Source organism: Tachysurus vachellii, chromosome 23 (genome assembly GCF_030014155.1).
Source record: "Tachysurus vachellii isolate PV-2020 chromosome 23, HZAU_Pvac_v1, whole genome shotgun sequence".
Taxonomy (NCBI): Eukaryota; Metazoa; Chordata; class Actinopteri; order Siluriformes; family Bagridae; genus Tachysurus; species Tachysurus vachellii.
Genome location: NC_083482.1, coordinates 7,955,821 through 7,971,320, shown reverse-complemented (window position 1 = coordinate 7,971,320; position 15,500 = coordinate 7,955,821). Strand labels below are relative to the sequence as shown.

The following is a 15,500-nucleotide window of genomic DNA, read 5'->3' as shown; positions in this document are numbered from 1 at the left end:
TAATGCAAACCATTAATGATTGTGTAGCCTTCGGCTAAATTGAAGCCTGTGTAACAAAACCCACCTCACCACAGCATGATAACACTACGTACTTGATCGTCTGTTTATTCTGACTACGTTGCATATTACTATCCGGCCTGTGGGCAATGCATATTAGTTATATAGCATTTATGGATGTGATTTCACTGCGTATTGATGACGCAGACCTAAACGTGGCATAGCATGCATTCATTCATTCATTCATTTTCTACCGCTTATCCGAACTACCTCGGGTCATGGGGAGTAGAGCCCTGCGCGGGACTGTTTTTATAAACCCGCACCCGCTGAATTTCTGACCAGGACCGCCCACGCCCGCAAGCTGCGTGTTCCACTCCCGCCCGCAACCGCAATGTTTGTGTCCACTCCCGTGGATTTTTTCTTGAGAGCTTGTGAAAATTTTGATTGTATACAAATGATCAGACTAATTATTAGTTCAGGCTAATGTCCAGAATAACAGAATTAAACATGATTGCATTTAAATAAGATAAATGAATACTAAACCAAAGCAACACACCTGACAAAAACATTTGTTTTTTATTATAAAACATTAACCGTTTTAGCAAAACCACAACTAGCGGCACCTCATTTTTTAAACGTACTGCATGATACACAGACACGCACCAAATGATTAACTGTTAACAACTGTGCTTTTTCCTCAATATGTCGAGACTCAGTGGTTGGATGTGGCAGCGCATCTCTCACATCAAATGTACCAAATTTAGCGGCTACGTTAACAAAGTGCTGAACTATGTCAACAAAGCCATTCCCGGCAACAATGTCATACGGTCTAATATCTTTACAGCAAAGTGCGATACATTTTTCCATAGTATCTTGCTTAACGTGAGCAGGAAGTGCTTTATTGGAGAATGAGAGCTTGCTTTGACCACTGAGAACTGACCACTGAGGTATGTCGCCTCAGGCCGGATGTGCCAGATTTATGTCCGTTGTAAAATAACACTTTTGCACATTTATTGCAACTTACGAAGTTTAACTCTTTCCCATTTTTTTCAGTGACAATTGAGAATTGTGTCCAGATGTCTGACTTGCCTTGCTTTGCTTTTGTCAAGTAAACAGCCGCTTTAATCTTCTTCTCAACATCATGTGTTGACTCCATTCTTATTATTAGGCTACACGCCAAATCCCACCGGGTCCCGTGGATCTCCCGCTAAATTTTCTGACCGCCCACTCCCGCCCGGGGCAAAGGTGAAACCGCCCGCTCCCACGAGATTTGTGTTGGGTCCCGCGGGTGCCCAATCCCAATGCAGCCCTCTAACAGGGAGCATGTGCCTATCTCAGGCGTCATTGGGCATCAAGGCAGGATACACCCTGGATGGAGTGCCTATCCATCGCAGGGCACACACACACACTCTCATTCACTCACGCAATCACACACTACGGACAATTTTCCAGAGATGCCAATCAACCTACCATGCATGTCTTTGGACCGGGGGAGGAAACTGGAGTACCCGGAGGAAACCCCCGAGGCACGGGGAGAACATGCAAACTCCACACACATAAGGCGGAGGCGGGAATCGAACCCCCAACCCTGGAGGTGTGAGGTGAACGTGCTAACCACTAAGCCACCGTGCCCCCCCCACAGCATACATGGTTTTACAATATTTAGTATTTCCAATAGCTGGGAAACACACCTGTGGAGTAAATGGATGCCTGACAGCCACATTATTACACAAAGTAATTTATGTGTCCTGGGTCTAACTGCTCTACATTAGTAGCTATTTATAGAACAAGAACTAAAATAACTGAGACAGAGAACAGGATGTTCCTCTGCCAAGAAGTTCTGTTATTTATTAGCCCTTCCGCTGTCATGAATGTTTAATAACATATTTTGATTAATTCCAGAAACACAGAAAGGCATCCAGAAACCTCGCATTGACGTACCATCGGGTTTGTCCGGGTCTCTGTTCAGAACAGCATAGCGTGGTAGGTCAATTCCCTCTTCCTGTAGGATGCGATACACCTCCCTCCTGTGATCAGACGTTACATAAGACAGCTGCCACACTTTCAGTCTTCATTACAGCAGTATAAACAGACTAGGAGATTCGAAGTGGGTTAATAAGGCCTTGGTCAAGTACAGGGAAAAGCAGATTTTTTTGGACCACATATCTACACAAGATGCAGGACTGTTTATTCTGCGTAATGTAAGAGCAGGTATAAGCAGTTGGCTAGTTATCAACACCAGCATTTCACCATGGATTAGGGTTCATATATGCTCAATACAGTTCTGACCACCATCATCTCAACAATTTGGTCATCTGTCATTTCCCAGCTGCCAACCAGCTCTCCAGATTATATGACAGCTGATACGTACTTCTTCTGAACATGTAAAGTCAGCCAATGACAGGGACTGACAGGGGAGAAGGAGACAGACAGACAGATATACTTATATGGAAGGAGGTGGTTCATTCATACCTGTCCTGTATGTAGTACTGCATATTAAGGTCATTGATCAGCAGAGGATTACGGAGTTTGGCGTAACACACAGCCTTATCCAAGGGGAAACCTTTTGATGCATAGAAAAAAAAACAACTTTGGTAAATAAATAAAAGCAAATGAGGGAAAAAAGATAAACTGTGCATGAGACTGATTAAGGCAATCATGGCTTTTACAAAAAGGGTTACAACTGTATCTTTCTACATATTTACACTCATGAGACTATATGAAGAACGGCACTGAACGAATAACAGCGGCGATATCTTAAAGATGAAGAGTTTTTTAAAGAAAAAGGTTTAGGAAGGCCAAGCTGGTCCTACTTCAGGCAAAAACAGTCACCTTTTGAGTGAAAGGAGATGAGGCAGTCGCAGAGGGGCCATTTCTCCACTGGCTCGTTGAGTATGACGTCCTCAGGAAAGATGACCACAGTGATGTACTCAAACTTGCACAGACGCTCTAGTATCTGCGTCATGGGCTTAGACTTGGACTTCTTCATCATGCAGCAGATCCCCACCACAATCTGACGCTCTGGAGGCTGGAAAGAGCAAATCGGTGACAAACGGTGAAAAGGGTGGAGCACACAAAAGCTCAGCATGACACTACAACCACGACTAGTTATTACCACATTACATCATTCCTGTACTGACAGAGATGCTGATGCTGCTAACTTTTAGACTTAGTCATTTAAAGCCTAGGTCTTAACATTCTATGTTAAATAAAAGCCCTTGAAAAAAATGCTGATATAGAAAATAAGGTGTGATTGTGTTTAATTGCACAAAAGTGAGTTCCTGTTATCACTCAAAATAAAGTTATTAAACACTTAACCAGCCTCTCTTTATAAAAAAATCAAAAATCAATAACTTGCTGTTTGATACTTAAATACAAAGCCCTCTGTTTTGATGAGTTGGAGACTCCTTCCACCGTACAAATGAAGCTTGTTATCTGTGTGCTTCATAGATTATTCTTATTATATATGTTTAACGAGACCTCATGAGGTTATGCATTGCTATTCACTGTTGCATTCATTTCTACTGTAAATAAAGTGCAAAGAATCTACGACCAAGCGATCCTCACCGAGTCTGCCTCCAGGTCGTCTTCGTACAGCTCCATGTCAGTCCTCATGCTGCCGTAGCTGTCCAAGCCCTCGCTCTCATCCTCGTCGCAGCCCACAAAGAATTTGGGAGCGCCACGTTGGCTCTCGCCCGGGCTGCTGGGCTTTGACATCACAGTCCACGGCGGCAACTATCAGTGTCCCGCCGCGCCATTGCAGGCCAACACTCAGCGTGGGCCACCACCGGGGCGTGGTGGGGTCTCGCGCCACGGGCAAGACTCTGGCCAACCTGGACGACCTGGAGTCTGTGATTTTGTTTGAGAAATGTGCACTTGTAGATGCAGGTGAAGATGATGAGTCCGGCAAACTAAAGGATTTGTACTGGATCTTTCAAATTTCTTTCAAATATTTTTGGATTTTTCTCAAACAAGCAACACGATGAATCATACCAGCTCCCAGAACACAGCAATAATTTAGTGCCTGTGAACAAGAAACAGCGTCAGAGATTATGAGGAAGCTCATATAATAACAGTACACACTTAAGCCTGACAGGGTTTGGTCCAGCAGTTTGTAAAAGGAGTCATTATAATTATCCACCATAATTATATTTGTCACGCTCATCACTGTTGCATCAGCAAACACTAGAATGTGTAGCGTTTGCTGCCGCAACATAAAACCCACACTTTACAGCTTTAGTCTATGCCACAGCAACATTTCATTTCAACAGTTTGAAAACTTTGAATTGTTTTTTATTAATGCAAATAATAATAGGATTTAATAATATGATATAAAGATTTTAATTTCCCAAAAGAGCCTGAGGCAAATTCAAAAGATGTTAGAGCATGCAATAAGTTTTTAGTTTTAGTAAATATTTTTAAAAACAGGTTTTATTGTCATTAGTATAAAGAGTGCTGTAAGCATATAGTCATGGGTAAAGAAAGTACACCCTTCATTTATTCATCGTCATTATTCATCAGAGCCAAATAACAAATTGGTGTTCCTCATTAATCTCTATAAGCAAACAAATTACATCAGGAGACAACAACAACAAAAAAAAAAAGACACCGCACATTTCAACATCTAAGTCAAAAGAGACTTAAAGAGATCAATAAGCTTAGCTATGGTTTATTGGCTACAGATATGTGTGTGTATGTATTATAACTATAACTATAATGTGTAATTATAACTATAAATAAATTAATTACATTAGAATAATTGTGTTTCTATATTGCTGGGAAAAAAATAGATATATTGTGCAGAAAAAAAAAACAAAAAACAGTGGCATCAATGCTCTCGATTTGCAATATATAATGTCAAGAAGGAAATGTGATTTAAGACACTAAATGATGTGCTTTAAGTGCAATAAATCTATCTTGGTCCTAAAAAGGCTGCATAACATATACAGTACATGATATGGTTATCTCTAATACTATTCTTGTAAATATGTTAGGGAATTTGGTACATGTTTTAATTTGGGTAAAGCTGATACCATACATAACAAGATTAGCCTTCACTCACACTGAGTATGGACTGGAAATCCTCTCTCAGGCCAGAGCACGAGAGAGCGAGAGAGAGAGAGAGAGAGAGAGAGAGAGAGAGAGAGAGAGAGAGAGAGAGAGAGAGAGAGAGAGAGAGAGAGAGAGAGAGAGAGAGAGAGAGAGAGCGCGAGAGAGAGAGCGAGAGAGAGAGACAGAGAGAGCTCCACTTCATCCCCTAGAGGACAAAGCGGATGTAATGTACCTTTACTTAAGGTGTGTAATTGGACCTCCAGTTTGCCTGCATTACTTTTGGATGCACACACTGTTTTTATGTTGGAAAACAAAAAATCAATATTAATATATTAACATCTGACATTTCCTGTTACTTGTGGTCATGAAGAAAGATCTGTAAAACCCAGCACGCTGAATAGTCTTGGCATAAATGAGCCTACATTTGGTCAGGTTTTAAGTTTACACCTCATCGGTTAACACAAATAAACCTCAGCATTAATGTAACATATCTAACATATTATCTGAATTAATTGCTTCATATAATAATAATAATAATAATAATAATAATAATAATACAGGCTAATTGCCACCATTAACCAAAACAACAAATTAATGATAGAACACACTGTTGTTTGCTTTGTGCTCATTTGGACATATTTTGAATTTGCATAAACATCCATGTGAACATATTTGCATAAACATCCATGTGAACATATTTTCATAAACATATAGGTGAACATATTTGCATAAACATCCAGGTGAACATATTTGCATAAACATCCAGGTGAACATATTTGCATAAACATCCAGGTGAAAATATTTGCATAAACATCCAGGTGAATATATTTGCATAAACATCCAGGTGAACATATTTTCATAAACATCCAGGTGAATATATTTGCATAAACATCCAGGTGAATATATTTGCATAAACATCCAGGTGATTATATTTGCATAAACATCCAGGTGATTATATTTGCATAAACATCCAGGTGATTATATTTGCATAAACATCCAGGTGAACATATTTGCATAAACATCCAGGTGAATATATTTGCATAAACATCCAGGTGAATATATTTGCATAAACATCCATGTGAATATATTTGCATAAACATCCAGGTGATTATATTTGCATAAACATCCAGGTGATTATATTTGCATAAACATCCAGGTGATTATATTTGCATAAACATCCAGGTGAATATATTTGCATAAACATCCAGGTGAACATATCATTAACATTTAAAGCAACACCAATAAACAGGCTACAGGTGTTGAATTATTTAGTGAGAAAGTTTAGAGCCCTTGTATCACTGCACCCATGAGGAGTGTTTCTCCATGACTCCATAATAACACACAAGATGGATATTATTATTAATCCACAGGTGCTTTATTCATTTTATTCCCTCGTGTAGCTTTTTTTACTTCCACTCACTGATGATCACTTATGCAAATATACACACGTATAAACTCAATGTGAACGCTTGTAACATTACAACATTACTAAGCTAATCGTGTAAACGAGCTAAATTAAACACTAAGGATTCAGTCTAAGACTAAACTTCTGTTTAACCGACGGTGAGGTTTGTTTATTGACAGAACGTTACTTATGAAGCTAACGGCTAATTCTGTTAGCTTTCTTTGTACAAAACACATATTCAAGGTTAAAGGAGCTCCATATTGGTGTGGAGTAGAAAGGCAGGAATGTTATTTGTTTAAAAAGAGGACCGCTTGTTACTTACAGAGCGTTTTTATCCTCTCACTGGTCCGTCTTAGAGGTTTGACAGGTTGTGAGTGAAACCAAACTAGTCAACGGGGTAAAAATAAACAAACGTCTCAGCCAATAGGAACGCGACCTGGACGTTGCGTCATTACTGAACTATTCCGTTAACTCGAAGCCTGATTTGTTTGCTGAACTGGATCAAAGATGATCGTTTTAGGTGTTTAGGACATACTTAAGTATTCCAAGTGTTTTTGTGGAACTTGAAATATGTCGTTGTTTGTTTGTTGGTAGTCCGTTCAGTAAACTACATTTCCCACAAAGAACCACAGATTGTCTGGACAAATCAGAGCCTGGCGTCTCATCCGGGTATTTTGTGTGTGTCCCCGTTTATCGAGAGAGAGACGGCTTTGTGTGTTAGAACAAACTCAAGAGATATTTTTCTGCAGGTTGATTATAGGTTCTGAAAAACAACACGTAACATAAAATTAAGATAGAACTTGCAATACCACCCATGTGCAGCTAGAAATACCTTTAATGTGCATTTAAGTGTGACTTTTGTCTGCAAACCCAGTACATTTTTTATTTCTATTTTGTTTCGCCACTAGAGGGCGCCTCCTTACTATATATACATACATACAGTACACTTATACACACACATATATACATACATACATACATAGATACAGTACACACATATACATATTAAAAGTGGATAGGAAAAAAGAAAAAACAAAACAGAAAAACAGCAAGTTGTTGTTTATTTTTTAGATAATCCTCAGAAACACAATCAATTTTTCCACATTCTTAGGTGGAGGTTTGATGCAAACATCTCTTTACATGTATCTGTATCTGGATGACATTTGCCTTGTCCTGCGACATGAATGCTGATCAGGGCTTTTTGCAGGTTAATTGAGTTCTTCCACACTCAGTCATGTCTACATGTAGCTTGCATTATGTACAGGTACACTGTCATGCTGGAACAGGGTTAGGCCTCTTAGCTTCAGTAAAGGAAAATTGTGATGATACAGCATTACACAACTGAATGCTTCAAATTTTTAACACTTTGGGCAAGAACCACATCTGGGTATGGTGGTCACAATCCTTTAGCCACACACTAAAGCCTTTAGCCATACACAGTCATATTCCCCACCCAACCCCCACCCATCCCATCATCTTGAATAGCGATGCCAAAGACGGCTTAAAATTTATAATGTACAAGTTTATTTTTCAGTAAAGTGGATGTTTTTTATTTACTTTCCCTTTTTTTCCTTGGGCCAGCTTTAGCCAGATTCTTCCTCAAACTGTTTGAGCTACAATCACACAAGTCAGTTCAAAGCCACTACATTTGTTGGCTTATATATTTTCATTAAAATAAATCAGTATATACACACACACACCACATTTTTACAATAATACAGTGTCACAGTCATGTCTTAGAACTCGGTCACTGTCTTAAAACAGACAATTTTTCCACTATTATTATTATTAGCACTGTAATATATTAAATAACGTCTCTTGTGTGTTCACAGATAGACTTTAACGGCATGTTTTATTCCGGAGTAATGATGTAGAATTCTGTTGGCTTTTCTCTCTGTAGCTCTGAAACTGGCAGCCGTTCTGGGACTGTGATTTCTTGAAAACACTCTGGTGAAGATAGCCATTAAAGAAATCTGCTGCTGATAATCTTTTCTTTAGCATTACAGTTTTGAATCCAACCCAGCCATCCTGAAAGGTGAACATAAAAACATTAAGCTTGAATCCATACACTATTCAAATGTACAGTAGGCCTGCAGATGTATAAAAGAATAAATGATTCAATAATGACAAATATATATGTTTAGACTGTGCATGCAGATAAACATGCAAATGTACTTTACCTTGCAGCAGACCGACAATGTGTTGGATTCCTTTTGATAATAAATGGACCCAGGGATTGCAGAGAAATTTGAAATTTCTGCAAAAAGAAGGGAAAAAGAATACAATTTCTCCTAATCCCCTTTTTACAGAGTTATATTTTGTAATTGTTTATTACAGAGAATTCCTTGTATTCTAGATGCTGTTTCACAAATTTTCTTTGTTTAAATACTTCACCTTCAATTAAATGTTACACACTGAATATTCAGGGTGAGATTAAGCTAAACAGAAAATCCACTTTTTTCCCATCTTTAGCATTAGTGCCAATAATTCTGGAGCTGACTGGCATGCAGTAATAGGCACAAAAATAATATGCTACTGGGAAGACATTAGATGAGATTTAGATTTTAAGCTTAAATTGGCGTAGCTGCATTTCATTTGCAAATAAATATTCTTTATTTATTCTTTAAAACTCAGGATTTGGTCAAACCTCAACACAATTTACCTGCTGACGGCACGTTGCATTTTCCAACAAAGTCGAGAAGTTTGATGGCACGGCCCATCCAGATTGTTCTCAAATGAACCTGAGCACGTAGAAATGAAGTGATTCAGAACTAACCCTCAATTATTATGATAAATAACATGGTACAGTTTCTAACAGCTGCTTAAAAATTCCTCCCTGAACCTTACCCGAGATCCTATAGCGCGATAGAGTCGATCGATCTCGTCACACGTCTGATCTTCCCACACGAGCCAACTCAAAGAAGAGTTGATTTTAGGAGCTGAAAATAAAATACACATCAGTTCTCTTCTTAAATAAAAGGTTATAGGACAAAAAATATAAGTGCTGTGATTATGAAGCTCCATCCTCTTACCAAATGTTGCCCCCTCTCTGGCCTGCTCTGTCCCATCTGCTATTCGTTCTGGTAGGTTTCTTAGTGTGTCTATTAACTGTTAGATAAACATTAGACAAAATGTTTAGATCTGCCTGATATTACATTAAGGTGTTCCCCCTACCACACACACACACACACACACGAGTGCACACTCCCACACACGCACACACAGACAAGCATAGCTCACTTATTTAAAAAAGTCATGCAAATTGAGTGAACGTTATTTGAAGGAAACGCTATCAGCCCTCTTCTATATGAATGAGCTCACATACACCCACGATTGTCTAGCATTGCTCTGACTGACAGGAGTGAAAGACTATAAAGGCAAATACCAGTTTCCTGCCACTCAGATGTTCTTTATATATTTTAATTTATTTTCAATTTTTTTTAAGAAGTTCAAATGAAACTTGGATGTATCCTGCTAAACAACAATGCAAACAATAAGGCAAAATTTAAAAATAGCTTTACTGTGAGCATCTCAGTCTCTATATCTTTTTTAAAGAAAGCAGTGTGTGACCTGTAAAAGTACTAACAACCTGAAATAGGCTCGTGTCATATCAGCAATTCAGTATTTACCAACTGGGCTCCCAGAGCAGCTAGCGAGCCTCCAAGCTCATCAGCCGTGCTATTTTCAGGGACCTCATAAAGCTTCTGACTGAGTATGGGACCGACGTCAAACCTGCAACAAAGCCGTAATGAATGAATTAATTAATGATAAGCATCACAAAGAAGTTACTTTATTTATCATGAAGCGTCTTATGGTTCTCATTCATCTTCAATGCTTTACACACAGGGAGTAAACACGGACCTCCTCGGCCTAATCTGCATGATGGTGACTCCAGTGACTTTGTCTCCATGCAATATTGTGTGAAAAACAGGTGCAGGTCCACGCCACCGAGGCAGGAGGCTAGGGTGCACGTTGAGGATCCCACTGAAATAAAGCAAGAAGTGGTGAACACCACAGAGAGTAAAATAATTAGAGATGCATTATATAAAATTTATAGATTTAAAATTTTAAAATGTATATAGTTTTTCTTACTATACACCACTTAAGCATTAAGAAAGCGTTTTTGTAATAATACTATGCTTGCCATTCTATTATAATTGATTTGAGTAACTGTGTTTTCTGTTCAGTTCAGGAAAATGAGAACCTGCAATAATACTAATGTAGTAAACACACTTTACAAATACAGTACATTTACCTTTACATTTATGACATTTAGCAGACACACTAATCCAGAGTGACTTACAATTTATTTCAATTTATAGAACTGAGCAATTGTGGGTTAAGGGCCTTGCTCAGAGACCCAGCAGTGGCAGCTAGGTGGACCTGGGATTTGAACTCATGACCTTCTGATCAGTAGACCAACGCCTTAACCACTAAGCTACCACAGTAGATAAAAGATGTTTTTTTTTTCTTTAACCACAGCAGGATAATGTGCCGTACTATGGAAAAGTGTTGATGAGGCTCTCCTGAAGCAGGCAGCCAAATGACACAACCACTCCGACATCAAACCGCCCTCTGGCTCGCACCTCGGGCCACTCATGAACCCTGAGCTTGTGCTGCTCTGCAAACTTCCTCACAGGGACGTTATTGGACAAAGTGACGACCTCAAGCGAGTCCACCACAGAATCAGCTCCATCTCCTCTGAAACATACACAGACACAAGTCACAATGCAAATACATTAAAGACAAATCAAATAAAAATCAAATCACATACACATACATACAAAGTACGACATGCAGTGAAATGCTTTTTACAACTATCTGGTCTTCAAGCAAAAAAAGGAAAAAGGAATGCAATCTGGGATAAAAAATAAAACCAAAAGGAGGTAGATAAAAAGTATAAACTATATAAAAACTATATAAAATATGAAAATATATGTGAAAAAATATATGCGTTATGATGATTGTCCTTAAAGTGTCCATGTGCAGTATGGTGTGTAGAGTGTATATAAAGTGGCCCCGTGCTGTGCAAGTCCAGTGTTAAAGTGACAGTCCAGTGTTAAAGTGTCAGTCCAGTGTTAAAGTGACAGTCCAGTGTTAAAGTGACAGTCCAGAGTTAAAGTGTCAGTCCAGTGTTAAAGAGACAGTCCAGTGTTAAAGTGACAGTCCAGTGTTAAAGTGACAGTCCAGTGTTAAAGTGACAGTCCAGTGTTAAAGTGACAGTCCAGTGTTAAAGTGACAGTCCAGTGTTAAAGTGACAGTCCAGAGTTAAAGTGTCAGTCCAGTGTTAAAGTGTCAGTCCAGTGTTAAAGTGTCAGTCCAGAGTTATAGTGACAGTCCAGAGTTAAAGTGTCAGTCCAGAGTTATAGTGACAGTCCAGAGTTAAAGTGACAGTCCAGTGTTAAAGTGACAGTCCAGAGTTAAAGTGACAGTCCAGAGTTAAAGTGACAGTCCAGAGTTAAAGTGACAGTCCAGAGTTAAAGTGTCAGTCCAGTGTTAAAGTGTCAGTCCAGTGTTAAAGTGTCAGTCCAGTGTTAAAGTGACAGTCCAGTGTTAAAGTGTCAGTCCAGTGTTAAAGTGACAGTCCAGTGTTAAAGTGTCAGTCCAGTGTTAAAGTGACAGTTCAGTGTTAAAGTGACAGTCCAGTGTTAAAGTGACAGTTCAGTGTTAAAGTGACAGTCCAGTGTTAAAGTGACAGTCCAGTGTTAAAGTGACAGTCCAGAGTTAAAGTGACAGTCCAGAGTTAAAGTGACAGTCCAGTGTTAAAGTGACAGTCCAGTGTTAAAGTGACAGTCCAGAGTTAAAGCGACAGTCCAGTGTTAAAGCGACAGTTCAGTGTTAAAGCGACAGTCCAGTGTTAAAGTGACAGTCCAGTGTTAAAGTGACAGTCCAGTGTTAAAGTGACAGTCCAGAGTTAAAGTGACAGTCCAGAGTTAAAGCGACAGTCCAGAGTTAAAGCGACAGTCCAGTGTTAAAGTGACAGTCCAGTGTTAAAGTGACAGTCCAGAGTTAAAGTGACAGTCCAGAGTTAAAGTGACAGTTCAGTGTTAAAGTGACAGTCCAGTGTTAAAGTGACAGTCCAGTGTTAAAGTGACAGTCCAGAGTTAAAGTGACAGTCCAGTGTTAAAGTGACAGTCCAGAGTTAAAGTGACAGTTCAGTGTTAAAGTGACAGTCCAGTGTTAAAGTGACAGTCCAGTGTTAAAGTGACAGTCCAGAGTTAAAGTGACAGTTCAGTGTTAAAGTGACAGTCCAGTGTTAAAGTGACAGTCCAGAGTTAAAGTGACAGTCCAGAGTTAAAGTGACAGTCCAGTGTTAAAGTGTCAGTCCAGAGTTAAAGTGACAGTCCAGTGTTAAAGTGTCAGTCCAGTGTTAAAGTGACAGTCCAGTGTTAAAGTGTCAGTCCAGTGTTAAAGTGTCAGTCCAGTGTTAAAGTGACAGTCCAGAGTTAAAGTGACAGTCCAGAGTTAAAGTGTCAGTCCAGTGTTAAAGTGTCAGTCCAGTGTTAAAGTGACAGTCCAGTGTTAAAGTGACAGTCCAGTGTTAAAGTGACAGTCCAGTGTTAAAGTGTCAGTCCAGTGTTAAAGTGACAGTCCAGTGTTAAAGTGACAGTCCAGTGTTAAAGTGTCAGTCCAGTGTTAAAGTGTCAGTCCAGTGTTAAAGTGTCAGTCCAGTGTTAAAGTGACAGTCCAGAGTTAAAGTGACAGTCCAGTGTTAAAGTGACAGTCCAGTGTTAAAGTGTCAGTCCAGTGTTAAAGTGACAGTCCAAACAGAGTGTGCAGAAAAACAGTAAAGACAAAAAGGAAGCAGGTTTTATATTTAAGATATTTCAGACTTTCTTACCGAGATGCATGAAGCCGTTTCAGAGACTCTACAGCGAAATCATCACTTCCGAAGAACAAAACTCTCCACGGTGGATTAGACACACAGCAGCTTTGTATGTTACAGGATATGAAAGAAGGTCTTCTGTGAAATCTGTGACTTTCATCAACACCTGAGACAAACTTTTCTTTACAGCATCTCCGACAAAATCCGTGCATAAATTTAGCAGCATTGTGGATCACTGTCATACCCTTTTGATTCCACATCCTTAACAGTTATAATTATAAACAGCCAGCAGCTGGTGATGACCTATTAACATTTAACAGCTAAATGCTCTGTTTTACTTATTAACATTAACAAACAAACCGGTTTAAACATCTTTTAAGTTGTAATATGTTCGTCTACATTTCCCAACCCTTTCTGTATCCATATAACCGCGGTGTATGTCAGAATCAAAAAGTTATATGACATCAACATACTAAGTTTTCATATCTTAGCTAGCGTGTGTGCGCCGCCATCTTTGTTGAACGTCACTTCCTGGTGAACGGCTAGGCTGCAGAGGCTCAATTAGATATTTCCCTTGCGCCCCTAGTGGACCATGATGGTACTGCACGACTTCCTTAAATACCCTTATATGTTTTTATTATTAGAATATTACTTTTTTATATAGGATGCATCTTTAATGAAAGTGTCACTGGTGTTAATGATACTGTAAATTGTGGCTCTCAATTTGGCTCTCAATGTGGCTCTCAATTCCAACGCCTTAAAGTATTGGCACCCCATAGAAATGAAAAAAAAAAAAGAAAAATCATTATACATTTAAAATAAATTCAATTAGACACAATTATTAAATATGTGTATCTTTTAAAAAAAAGTTAATATACACCATGATTAATAATTACGAGATATAATTATATATGTGTACCCTGGTTGCATATTTTTTTTAGAAACACCTTTACTTTTGCAAGACTATACATTCATACTTTTTCATATATTTAATTATCATACACAAATTTCGTCTCATGTTCTGCTTCACTGATGCTCCTTAATAGTTTGCGTTTTTAAAGACGACCACAAGATGGCGCAATTTACTACAACATGCTAAAGGGAGATACTGTAACAGAAATCAGAAGTAGATGAAAAACTAGAATGTACATTTCCTGAAGAAAATATGAATGGTGCTTGCACGTGGCATGTTCCCCTCATCGGGCTGAGTGTTTTGATATATGACATGTCTATGTTGTGCTAACTTTTTGATTTCGCTTATTTTGGGGGCGGGGCTGCAGCACAACCAGAAGGCCAGTCGGTACACCAAATTAAAAATTTGTTCAGAGTATCACCCTAAAGGAGCTGGCCAAGTTTGGTGTAGATAGTTCAAAAGCTTGCCGAGTTATAAACCTCCAAACTTTATAATGGGAGTCTATGGGAAAAAAGGCCACTTTGAGACCCGGTACCAAAAGTACCGGTACTCAGATCGCTTATAAAAGTCATAGCACACCTCTCCTCAATGAGCTGGTCAATTTGACATGTCATTCATGGGTCTAGGACAAAAGCTGCGGGACAAGTTACGCGCCGAAATTTTGTCCAGAAGAAGTATGCAGGACAGTAAGAATGTTGCTTTGCAAGCACCATTAATAATCCTTCAACAGTTCTTCTTATTTGGAACCTGAAATACCAGAGTATTATATTAAGCATATGGGGGAAAACATGCAACACAAAGATACCGTACTTTATTATACACCACACACGATCCGGTTCACGTTGTTCACACCGGTGTTTTTATTAAATCAAGTGGGTTTAGATCAAGGTCAAGATGAATGACAGGAGAAAATGTAAGGGAAAATAGCTAAATAAATAAAATAAATAAATAAAAGGTTTTAGGCCAGTGAAACCACTGAGATTTGTTTTCCTGATGTATTTATTTATTTATAACAACCAACGTACTGAAGATGTAGAATTAGTTCAATTAAATTCTATTTTAATTTAATTAGATGAGTTCCATCTTCTGTGCCTGAACTCTCTATGCTGGATTTACGCTAAACAAGCATGACGTCCACAACGATCTTACTACGTATACAGAAAGAAAGCAAATGGAGACTCACTTTTGCCTAGCTGTAATAATATATCCAAAGATACACGATGTTCTGGAGAAGGAAGGCGAGCCCTCGATGTTAGCACATTGACGATTTTGCACGTATAGTGAAATCAGTTTTGTGCTCATGGGCT

General features: G+C 38.9%; 2 protein-coding genes across 8 annotated transcripts in view; both read right to left on the bottom strand.

Moving 5' to 3' along the window:
• ppip5k1a (diphosphoinositol pentakisphosphate kinase 1a) overlaps positions 1 to 6,997 on the bottom strand; it is a 29,814-nt gene extending 22,817 nt beyond the window's left edge. Inside the window, exons 1-6 of one of the 7 annotated variants that reach the window (XM_060858890.1) lie at positions 6,777 to 6,989; positions 5,282 to 5,341; positions 3,565 to 4,021; positions 2,830 to 3,025; positions 2,470 to 2,560; positions 1,939 to 2,024 (exon numbers count right to left, since the gene is read on the bottom strand). In XM_060858890.1, coding sequence (XP_060714873.1) covers positions 1,939 to 2,024; positions 2,470 to 2,560; positions 2,830 to 3,025; positions 3,565 to 3,714 — 523 coding nt within the window. In that variant the 5' untranslated portion in view covers positions 3,715 to 4,021; positions 5,282 to 5,341; positions 6,777 to 6,989. Of the gene's footprint in view, positions 1 to 1,938; positions 2,025 to 2,469; positions 2,561 to 2,829; positions 3,026 to 3,564; positions 4,022 to 5,281; positions 5,342 to 6,776 lie in introns of all 7 variants that reach the window. The other 6 variants (XM_060858895.1, XM_060858894.1, XM_060858891.1 and 3 more) reach the window with 6 other exon arrangements.
• Positions 6,998 to 7,955: 958 nt separating this feature from the next.
• On the bottom strand, positions 7,956 to 13,820 carry mtfmt (mitochondrial methionyl-tRNA formyltransferase). Its single transcript, XM_060859237.1, is given in 10 exon segments — positions 7,956 to 8,482; positions 8,635 to 8,711; positions 9,117 to 9,195; positions 9,302 to 9,393; positions 9,487 to 9,562; positions 10,084 to 10,186; positions 10,316 to 10,438; positions 10,955 to 11,155; positions 13,296 to 13,546; positions 13,549 to 13,820. Coding segments are annotated over 10 exon segments (1,236 nt in total). The 5' UTR covers positions 13,594 to 13,820; the 3' UTR covers positions 7,956 to 8,293.
• Positions 13,821 to 15,500: the final 1,680 nt, after the last annotated feature.